Genomic DNA, 12,121 nt, shown 5'->3' with positions numbered 1-12,121 from the left:
CTCCCCCCCAGTGGCACCCTAGGCCTGCCTACGCCTAGGTCCGCCATATTTAGTTATATCACAAGAATTTGCAGCACTTTACATCATTTGTATCAGTCCCTCTCCCAGTAAGCTTACAATCTAAGACCCCTACCAAGCATGTAGAGCAGGGGAATTGACAAAATGGAATTAGTGGTTAAGAAAAATGTTAACCGAAAATCATCTTACTCCAAATATGCGAATACAGCATTTTTTATACTTAGGAATTAAATTATTGTTCTTTATGCCTCGTTTATTAATTAGGAGCACCAATGGGGTTTAGGCAAAAAAAGTAAAAAAAAGGTAAAAAAAAAAAAAAGTAAAAGGAATATTAATGATGATGATGATAATGATGTAAACTGATGTAAAAATAACATTTTAGTCACAAAATTCACACTCCCGGTTTGTAGATAAAGCATTTTTGTCCAACTGTCATTCTAAGCACCAATTTATTTAATTATTTTGATGTACAATATAAAAATCACACAAATTTGCCAGAACAATTGACATGATTTTTTGCTATCGTTAATGCAATTTTTTCTGGCATGAACGTCACATTCAGAATCTGTCCCCATTTAAAAAAAATCAGGGTGTATTTAATTTAATCAGTGCATTGCATTACTAGTACTTGCACTTGTGAGACATGTCACTCATTTTTCAAGTAATCCGGTAAATTTACCCTAACTTACCCTAACACCATGACTAATCCCAGCACTAGAGAGTTAGTCAGTGTTAGTCACAGTGAAGAAGGCAAATGGATCAGCACAAATGACACATGGCCTGACTGAGCAGATCTTCAGTAAAATGCAAGCCTAGAATGGTTTCTACTGCCTGTAAGGCTGTTACTTGGGGGTTAAATAAAGTGACTGTAATAAAGAAAGAATGAAGGTACAGTGTAATAAATCCCCTGGGAGCTGCCCTGAAGATACACACACTGACGCATTGCTTTCAGTCTAAAAGATGGTAATTCAGTCACTTCGGCCTCTCATCTGTGCTCTGTGAACTGATTTCAACAGCACAGCATGACACCCAGTGGCTAAAGAGGAGGCCACTTCAAAGTGTTTTAGTTTTATGGAAAAAGAAGGGATCTGAGAAGGCTCACTTCAATTAGATCACTTGCCCACAATGTTGTAAATATAGCTACATTGCTTTGGCACATAAAAGGGCATGGAAAGAGTGTTTCAAGAATGTTCTGATCAGCCTATAAGTTTGAAAAAACAAATTAGTCACTATGGGTATTTGCACTGGTGCAATTTAGCACCTGGTTAGTAAATCAGTGTCCAGCTCTTCAGGGCCAGCAAGTCAATTTACTAAAAGAAGATCCTGCAGTAAGTTTCCGGATAGCTTTGTGCAGGGGAACACGATGCCCCCAAGACCACAAGGACAAATATTTTTGGTCTATTTCTGGTCTATGTTGCTGGTCCAGCGGTTGAAGTTCAGCAACATCTGGGGGCTGCATGTTGATCAGCACTAATATAAGTAAACAAGGGGCTCTTCTGCCATGAGAAGATATGTCAACTGACCCCATATTAATAGAATGATAAAGATCCAGTCCTGGATTTTTTTCAAACCTTTTCAAGCATAAAAAGGGCTCAAAATGCCTATATTGACATATAATTACCCTAATGACATTGGCTTAGTTGTTATCTCTACATGATAACTTTGCCTCAAGTGGTTTATTATAAGGGGCAGAAGAAACCCACCAGCAGGTAACGTTCTGATTTTTAACAGGAAATCCAGCTCTTTAAGAGTAGGAGAGCATGGTAACTTAATAGTTCTGTCTAAACTAGCAATCACCCCTCCCCCTGCCTGGGTCCGAGAAACAGACCCAGGACTGGATCATTATCACCCTAATGACATGGGGTTAGCTGACATCTCTGGAGAAGGAGGTCGGTTAAAGGAAGGGGGGGGGGCTCATTGCCCAAGAGGGCCCTGACCATAAAAAAAAAACGAAAAACTATAGGCCAAATGTGCCTTCTTGCATGGGTTCCCTCCGGGTATTCCGCTTCCCTCCCACACTCAAAAAAACATACAGGCAGGTAAAGTGGCTCCTAATAATTTTCAGTGTATGTGAATGAGATAGGGAGCTTAGACTGTAAGCTCCACTGTTCCATAAACTGATGTGCATCATGTACAATCTCTGAATCTCTATGTCTGTCCGATGCAACTTTAAGCTAAATTTTTTTTTTTTTTTTGCATCTTTTATATTGCAGAAAGAAGCACTGGATTCTGATAGTTGTAGTTCAACAGAGGCAAACACATACATGAGGTAATGTAATAAAAGGCACATTTTTTCAGTCTAGTAACCCATAGCAACCAATCAGATGAAAGCTGCTGCATTGCTGTGGGTCACTAGCCTTTTAGCAAACATTGTACATTTTATTGCATGACCCCCCCATCCATTTCCTGCATGTCTAATTTAGAAAAACATTAGGTGCATGCTGCAGACTACACTAGTTGCTGTGCAGCCACGCAGAATGTATTTATATTGCTAATTAGCCATTCAACCTTTGAGTTTTATTGATGCCTGATTTTAATGTGATGCTGTGACAAGCCTTAGAGTTTTGTGGGTTAATTTCTCTGAATTTCAGCTACTAGTTGAAACCTAAATAATGCACTTGAAATGAACTCTCTGTATAGCTACACACACAATCCCTCCACAAGAGTGGCACAACAGGTTTTTGAAGGCAAAAAAATAAAAAAATATATTTATTATTTTAGTAAAAATCTTCCCTTTTTCAGGCCTAGCCTCAATTTGTTCATCTTATATTGTCATGCTGAAAGAGAAAAAAAAAAATCTTAAAGCGGTTCCTTCTTAAATTACTAGCAGAGTGAATGGTAATTGTAAGCAGATGGCCCTTTATTTGTGGGTTGAGAATAATTACCTCTAGGACTGGACTAAGCCCCTATCAATCAGACTCTTTTAACAGATGAACAGCTAAAGATAATTTAGCATTTTAACCTGACGTTCTTAGCTAAGGCATCAATTCATCAAGCCTTAGATTTTTTAGTTTTAGTGCACAAGGGCCATTAAAGGAAGAAATGTTAAAAGTTCCCTTCTTTTTGCATCGGATATTTAAAGCGTTATCTTCCAGGTGTTTTTCCTCCATAGCAAACAGCGGCTCTATCAAAACACATTAACATATTTCATCTGATCTATTAGCCGCTGGGGCACTTTCTCATTTGTTTTGGATAGCCACATGTGATAGCTGCTGCTTGCTTGCTGTACACAGGAACGTATGTAGGAAGAGGCAAGCAGGGGTTTGCTAAGGTCTAGGCATTTTTCCAGTTGGTCATTTTCATAAGTATCTATAATAAATGGGATGTGTCAGTGATGCACAACCTGTGCCTCCAATGCTGCCCACTGGTGAATATCCCCTGAAAGCTGAGGCTGTAGAGCATCAACAGTTGCCATTTAGACTTCCCTGCGCAACCCCTTTAGCCCCTAATAGTAGAAGAAGGATTGCACTGCTTCTTCTGTTATCTGAAACAAGGCCATCAAGTGGTAGTATGCCCCAAAGTAAAGGTGGGCACCTGCATGCTGGGCCAAATAGAGCATTTTCTGGGGCCTAAGGAAATGTGTCAGATGAGGACCACTTCAGTGTTGCAATGTGCTCCTTATCAGATAGAATTTTAAAACCCGCCCAATCAATATATAGCCAGATTTTCCCCCCTGCATAAATTGGCAGATACACTGCCAACCTGACTTAAGAAGGGCCATATTTGGTCAATTTAAAATAGGACACTGCTATTTTATCATATCACCCTACAATACCTGCTATCCCACAGTCCCTTCCCAGAGGCTACTATAGGCACCATCTCTCCCTACTATACCTGCTATCCCACAGCCCCAGTCCCTTCCCAGAGGCTATTATCCCACTGCTACTATAGGCACCATCTCTCCCTACTATACCTGCTATCCCACAGCCCCAGTCCCTTCCCAGAGGCTATTATCCCACTGCTACTATAGGCACCATCTCTCCCTACTATACCTGCTATCCCATAGCCACAGTCCCTTCCCAGAGGCTATTATCCCCCCACTGCTACTATAGGCACTATCTCTCCCTACTATACCTGCTATCCCACAGCCCCAGTCCCTTCCCAGAGGCTATTATCCCCCCACTGCTACTATAGGCACCATCTCTCCCTACTATACCTGCTATCCCACAGCCACAGTCCCTTCCCAGAGGCTATTATCCCCACTGCTACTATAGGCACCATCTCTCCCTACTATACCTGCTATCCCACAGCCACAGTCCCTTCCCAGAGGCTATTATCCCCCCACTGCTACTATAGGCACTATCTCTCCCTACTATACCTGCTATCCCACAGCCACAGTCCCTTCCCAGAGGCTATTATCCCCCCACTGCTACTATAGGCACCATCTCTCCCTACTATACCTGCTATCCCAGAGTCACAGTTCCTTCCCAGGGGCTATTATCCCCCACTGGTACTATAGGCACCATTTCTCCCTACTATACCTGCTATCCCACAGTCCCTTCCCAGAGGCTATTATCCCCCCACTGCTACTATAGGCACCATCTCTCCCTACTATACCTGCTATCCCACAGCCACAGTCCCTTCCCAGAGGCTATTATCCCCCCACTGCTACTATAGGCACCATCTCTCCCTACTATACCTGCTATCCCAGAGTCACAGTTCCTTCCCAGGGGCTATTATCCCCCACTGGTACTATAGGCACCATTTCTCCCTACTATACCTGCTATCCCACAGTCCCTTCCCAGAGGCTATTATCCCCCCACTGCTACTATAGGCACCATCTCTCCCTACTATACCTGCTATCCCACAGCCCCAGTCCCTTCCCAGAGGCTATTATCCCCCCACTGCTACTATAGGCACCATCTCTCCCTACTATACCTGCTATCCCACAGCCACAGTCCCTTCCCAGAGGCTATTATCCCCCCACTGCTACTATAGGCACCATCTCTCCCTACTATACCTGCTATCCCAGAGTCACAGTTCCTTCCCAGGGGCTATTATCCCCCACTGGTACTATAGGCACCATCTCTCCCTACTATACCTGCTATCCCACAGTCCCTTCCCAGAGGCTATTATCCCCCCACTGCTACTATAGGCACCATCTCTCCCTACTATACCTGCTATCCCACAGCCACAGTCCCTTCCCAGAGGCTATTATCCCCCCACTGCTACTATAGGCACCATCTCTCCCTACTATACCTGCTATCCCACAGCCACAGTCCCTTCCCAGAGGCTATTATCCCCCCACTGCTACAATAGGCACCATCTCTCCCTACTATACCTGCTATCCCACAGCCACAGTCCCTTCCCAGAGGCTATTATCCCCCCACTGCTACTATAGGCACCATCTCTCCCTACTATACCTGCTATCCCACAGCCACAGTCCCTTCCCAGAGGCTATTATCCCCCCACTGCTACTATAGGCACCATCTCTCCCTACTATACCTGCTATCCCACAGCCACAGTCCCTTCCCAGAGGCTATTATCCCCCCACTGCTACTATAGGCACCATCTCTCCCTACTATACCTGCTATCCCAGAGTCACAGTTCCTTCCCAGGGGCTATTATCCCCCACTGGTACTATAGGCACCATTTCTCCCTACTATACCTGCTATCCCACAGTCCCTTCCCAGAGGCTATTATCCCCCCACTGCTACTATAGGCACCATCTCTCCCTACTATACCTGCTATCCCACAGCCACAGTCCCTTCCCAGAGGCTATTATCCCCCCACTGCTACTATAGGCACTATCTCTCCCTACTATACCTGCTATCCCACAGCCACAGTCCCTTCCCAAAGGCTATTATGCCCACTGCTACTACCCTTGTAACCCTTGCTTGTTAACATTTTTTTAGACCTCTGCTTGCTATAAATTAATGTAAAGTACTTGTAGATTGTAAGCTCTTTTTGGCAGTGCCCCCTTCACCGCTTGTATCGGTTATTGATTGCTTTATATGTTACTCTGTATGTCCAATGTATGTAACCCACTTATTGTACAGCGCTGCGGAATATGCTGGCGCTTTATAAATAAATGTTAATAATAATAAAAAATAATACTGCGTAAGCACTATCATTATCTACATCTTCTAACTACATAGTTTGTACAGTGGATGTCACACATACTAGGATCCACCTTAAAACTAATTTTGTGTAAAAAAAAAAAAAAATGTCTTCTCTTATATTTCTTCGCTACATTGGCATCACTCACCATGCCTGTACTCTGCCTCAACAAAACATGCAGAAGAAATCGTGCAAGGAAGAGCAGCGCCAGTACGCCCTGCCAGCACTATACAGATACATTCGGCTGTGTCACGATTTCCCAAGCTGAACCTCACTGCCTGGGAGAGATGCAGACAGGCTGCAGACTGACGCTGTAAGTAAGTCTTTCAGATAAATAAATAAATAAATAGAGAGAATGAGAATTCTGCGGTGGGGGCTGGCTGCATCTCCAGGCTACAGTATTAGATAAGATCAGTAGATTTCCCTTACTGTACATTGCCCAGAACACTGCCACCCTCTAACCTACATGACAGGGAACCTTGTTTGACTTACAATTCAGGGAGTAAGGATTTTATTGCCAGAAATAACAGCGCTGCTGCCTTTGGCACTGCCAAGCCATTTTGTGGGCCCCAGTAAGTAGCTTATCAGCAGTAAATATTGCTGCTCACAGCCCTAGGAATGACAAGGGCCAGTATTACCAGGCCACAATGTTTCACTGCCTGTCTGTCTGTCTGTATCCCTCTTCCTTCAGTGGATCCTTGCAGAAGCAGCAGTGAGTGTAGGAAGCAGACGTGATGCTGTCTGGGCGAGGGGGGGATGGGGGTGCTATTGATGGATGCTGTCTAACCACCTCCTGTGCCTGCTATAGGCACCACAAGCGGAAAGCCCCGAGGGTGCCGGCATTTGCTAAAGCCTTTTCTTTTTTTGTGGGGGGGGAGGAGGAGGAGGCAGATCTTCATATGGTTTCTTTCCAGACAGATGCACTGTTTTATTGTGGCTGTCCTATGGTAGCCTTAAGCCCATGCCATATGATCAGCTATAGGGAATTGGCTACAGGTTCCTGAGCAGATGTAACTTTCCCAAACCAATAGATTTTTTTTTTACAGGGTGGGGGGGAAAGGAGCACAATGCAGGTTTTATTAATGGTAGTTACCTCCCATGATCTCTCAGCTGGCCTGATCTTCTGAGGATCATATTATAAAAAATAGATATCTGTGTACTATTATAAAGAAAACATATAGTTATACTGATATATAGCTCACCCAGAAGCATGCTGCCTGTGCTATTACGTTTGCTATACAGCTGCAGGCAGAGATATATTTATAGATATTGAGGTTGCACAATCATTCTGAAATAAGTTGGCACAATAAGTTGGCGTATATCCCTGATTAATCATCGCTGTTTACATATAAAATCATTAATTCCAAGTTACTGCCTCACAACTCCCAGTCTCAGGAGGATAGAGGATCATGGGAGTTGTAGTTCAAAAAGCTATAGAGCAACCTTGATTCTGTATATAAACAGAAAGCTATTGGAGCACAGCCGTCACTTAACAAAAAAAAAAAAAAAAGACTGTACCGTCTGCTTAGGATAGATATTATAGCATTCATGTGTTTTAATAATTGTATGTATATAAATATATATACATTTAGGAATGTAGCACCTTCTTGAAGTTAGGGCTCAGCATAGCTGTACTCCACAGATGGTGGTCATGGGGTGTGAGAAATAAATTTATATATATATATATATATATATATATATATATATATATATATCTGTGTGTAATGAAATAGAAGACAGATCCCTCGTGTCAGTTGAAAGAGATGATCCCAGGCAGCATTATCATTCACATGTGAAGTCTGAAAATTAGCCATGACATAATGTTTGGGGATTACATTCCCCTTTGCACTGATTTATTATTCTTTGCCTGCACACATGATGTAATCTCTTCTGCTCCTCACCCCCCATACACTCATGGCACGGAGCACTGTACTGCTGCTGATTTCCTTACATGTTTCAAAAAGAACACAATGCTGCCCATTTTTTATTAGAATAAAACAACCCCCCCCCCCCCCCCCCCCCCATTAATGACAAAACAGATAGGTGGGAAAATGATTTGTAAAAAGAAGGTCAAGGCAACCAGGAGAACACAAGTAAGGTGAATCCGTTCACATGTGTGAGCATGAAATGACAAGACAGACAGACTAGAAGCAGCTCTCCCTCCCCCTTGATATATAAATAATGAAAGTCTCTCTAGCAGCTGAATATTAAAACCCCTGGCTCTGGCGGAGCGGCTGTAGGATAGGATTTTAAGGACAGCTCTGTCAGTTCTGATCTGCAGCAATCTGGCCCAGACAGTCTCATATAAGTGAAATAATGCAGATGTGAGAAGAGGAGGGGTGGGGGTGAGGGGGGGGTGAGCGAGGTCTACAAGACAGGCTACCTACATTGACTGCATACAAAAGCACTAACCCGGGTGTCATGTTTCCAAACCTCTAGTCTGTATAGGCTGGAGTCTAAGGTCTTATCAGTTAGACACTCCCATTGTGCTCCCTACCCCCACGCCTGTGTGCACCACACTCCATGTGGAAGGTACCTTGATTTTGGGAACATGATCATGCCTCCTGGTGCTCTGACATTTAACCCCTTGTTACCCTAACAGCCCCCCCACACCAACACACCACCACCACCCCCTGGGCATTTATTTCCAGAAATACACACACACCAATACCATTTTCTATCAGTTCCAGCTGATTTATTTAAAATCATCAAGACACAGACTTTCAGCATTAGGAAAACAGGCAAAGAGGAGTGCACGAGTCTGCTTTTCCATCATTTGCTACAAAATATGCAGATGGTCTGTCCTAGTATCTCTTCCAGGTTATATTGCACATGAGAAACCTTCCTTTTTTTAGTATTATGTGCCTTTTGCCAAAAAAACATTGGAGTCTCCAGTTCCCATACCATTCATCAGGGTCCATCCACATATCACAGCATATGATATACATAGAGTCCTACTATTATACATTACATATACAATCTTTAAGCTAACAGCTCTGAGGTCTATATCACCATTTCAATAAATCTTTACCTACAAATATTCAACAAATCTGAACTATAGCTGTACAAAAAAAAGTGTTTTAAAACCACAAGGCCTTTTAGATGCAAGAATTTTTTTTTTAAAATTTTTTTTTTTTTCTTAATTATTTTAATCCTTTAACCAGGACATAACGTTACCAACATACTTGCATGCTAAGACAGAGAGGAGATAGGAAGTGCCTGAAAGTCTCACTGAACCAAAAAAAAATAATAAAAAAACAAAACAAAATAAAAAAAACGACAGCAGGAATGTTCCCTTTTTTAAACTGTACAAAAATACGCCTGAAAATAGTTTAAATTTTTAAAAAAGACTGAGGTCTGTTATGTATCAAAAATGTTTCAATACCTTATTTTTTTTCCACTTTTTTTTTTTTTTTGTACTGAGGTCTGGGTTGTCTGGATTCAAGGAGGTAATAAAGGGAACCGGTTACAAATAATAATAAAAAAAAAAATTATAAAGTAGTTGTTGGCAAGTAAAAATCACATTGTGACCAGAGAAGAACAAAAAAAAACCTGTACATTGGTGTTTGACCTGTAAGAAGTAAACTCTCTGAGTTGAGAATCAGTTCACAGTTCTGTAGTTGTGTGTTTGTGTAGTGTAGCAGTTGTGTAGTCCTGTCTGCATGTTGCAACTCCCTGCAGATTGAGAATCAGATGCATAGAAGAGATCAGTTTTTTTTTCTCCTTCCAGAAATGAAAAATAAAAAAAAATCTTGTTGTCAGTTCCTTTTTCCAGCAGAATAACATTAAAAAATAATAAAAAGTGCCCCCCCCCCCCCCTTGAGCTGCCAAGAAATAAGACATTTTTGTTCTGCCAGACCATTTTCCAGACCGCTTGTGTTTTTTTTTTTTTAAAACAATCTCCTTTTCTTCATTCCCCTATGTCCATTGGCCCTCCTCATCCTCTTCCTTCTACAGTGATCGCCCAAAAATTCAAAGGCTGGACGTTTATATATATATATAAAAAAAAGATGCAAGAACAGCCCTTTAATCTGTACCGAGACGTTGATGGAGCTCAAAGAATTTGTGTGGCCCTCATCCATTTCTCTGGAGATTCCCCTCCCCACCAGAATTTTTTAGGAATCAATAATAATAATAATTATTAACAAAAAAAAAAAAAACACTCATTTCAGTAAGTGAATACCAAGTCTGAAAAGTTGGCTTCCAACCAGTCCCCTGCGATCATCTCGCTGAGTTCGGGAGTGCAGTAATCTGGGAAATCGAAGTGGGAGCCCAGGCTGCCCTCACTGCATGAGTCCAAGTCCTTGTCCACCAGGGAGAGGGAGAGGTTTCCTGAGTTGGGGTTCCCAAGCTCCGGTACCGGAGGGTTCTGCTGGGTGAAGTTCAAACTGAGATCGAACATGAGCTCGTCCTTGTGGCTGCTGGGTGAGGTAGTGCCGGCAGATCGGGGGGCCGGGGCCAGGGTGATGGTGGCTTGGGGGATTGTGCTTTGCTTCGTTATGTTCTTGAAGTTGTAATAGAGTCTGGTTCCGTTCCGAACATCCTCATACATGCTGGCGCCTTCCGCCGACTCGGCCGATGAAGAGCTCAAGGTCGGGCTGGCCGGTACTTTGGCCACATTGTATTGTCGCAGCGGCTCGTCCTCCTCCTCCTGCTTGATCCGAATCTGCAGCTCGTCCTCCTCTTCGTCTTCCTCCTCCTCCTCATCGTCCTCGTCCATGAAGACGCATTTGGCCGCCTTGCTCGCCGCCTTGGGGCTGCCGAAGACATAGTCGTCGCCGCCGTACTCGGACTTGATGGTGAGCGACTTGGCGGAGCCGGAGGAGCTGCTGCTGCCGCTGTGGCTGCCGGGCTTTAGCTTGGGGCATTTCTTGCCTGCGCTCCGGCTCTTGGGGCTCTTCTCCGGGGACTGAGCCAGAGAGGCCGGCTTGGAGGCTGAAGGATCCACTTTGGGCTTTTTCCTGGGCCGGTACTTGTAGTCGGGATAATCGGCCATGTGTTTGAGCCGCAGCCGCTCGGCTTCCCTGATGAAGGGGATTTTCTCGCTGTCGTTGAGCATTTTCCAGCGCTTCCCCAGGCGCTTGGAGATCTCGGCGTTGTGCATGTCCGGGGACTGCTCCATGATCTTCCGCCGCTCTATCTTGGACCAGACCATGAAGGCGTTCATGGGCCGCTTGATGTGCCCGGTGGCTGTTTTACACCAGTCTGGGTCGCTCTCATCCAGAGCCACCGGGCTGCACGCCATAAACTCCCCTTCCTCCGTGTCGGGCTCAGTGTGCTGGCTGCTGTCCATGTCCAGGCTGTCGGCTTGCTGCACCATTGCTGTCACTGTGCGGACTACTTGGCTTTGGCTGAGGCGCTGAGGTGCTGCTACTGTAGTGCCAGCGCCTTACACAGAGCCCCGCTTCCCTGCTGCCGCTCTCTGAGCGCTCCCACTCCCTTCTGCGAAAAACTTCGCCGCCTGCCCACTCTACTAGTTCTTAGAGGGACCAGAGGGATGACATCACTTCCCGGCTGGCCAATCGCAGCCCTCCTCCCCTCTGCCCATCCGAGCCGTGCTCGCTGCTCAGCCACATCCACCGGCTGCCATTGGAGCCAAAATCTTGCGGTGGGAGGAGAGAGAGGGATCTCAAAAATATACTAAACCGCTGGAGAACGGCTGGACGCTGCTCGCATTAACCCTTCAGCCCTGAGCTGCCACTGCCGAGGCTATGGGGCATCTCCGCCACCACAAACCCCTTGTTCCCTACAGGTGCAACATTAGGGGCCCCTTAGTATATACTGAGCCTTATTTAATGTTGCTTTTACGACGGGTACAATTGTGACTGCCTCATGGTGACCATAAGACCCCCCAGCATACCTATAAAATATCTAAATAATATTATATATATATATAACTATATATATATATATGTATATAACTATATATGTATGTATATAATAAGGCAATGGGTCACAAGCTTCTGCTGCTTTATTACCGACCCCTATTTACACACTGTTTTTGAATTGTAAATCCTAAAACTGATCTAAGAGGGATTCTGGG

The 12,121-nt window shown here is 44.2% G+C and overlaps 1 protein-coding gene across 1 annotated transcript; it reads right to left on the bottom strand.

Moving 5' to 3' along the window:
* Nucleotides 1–9,479: 9,479 nt before the first annotated feature.
* On the bottom strand, nt 9,480–11,488 carry sox11 (SRY-box 11). The gene is given in 1 exon segment (NM_001008052.1): nt 9,480–11,488. A coding segment is annotated over 1 exon segment (1,152 nt). The 5' UTR covers nt 11,399–11,488; the 3' UTR covers nt 9,480–10,246.
* Nucleotides 11,489–12,121: the final 633 nt, after the last annotated feature.

The sequence above is a fragment of the Xenopus tropicalis genome, chromosome 5 (assembly GCF_000004195.4).
Source record: "Xenopus tropicalis strain Nigerian chromosome 5, UCB_Xtro_10.0, whole genome shotgun sequence".
In the NCBI taxonomy this organism is placed as follows: Eukaryota; Metazoa; Chordata; class Amphibia; order Anura; family Pipidae; genus Xenopus; species Xenopus tropicalis.
This window is presented reverse-complemented; position numbering and strand designations above follow the sequence as displayed.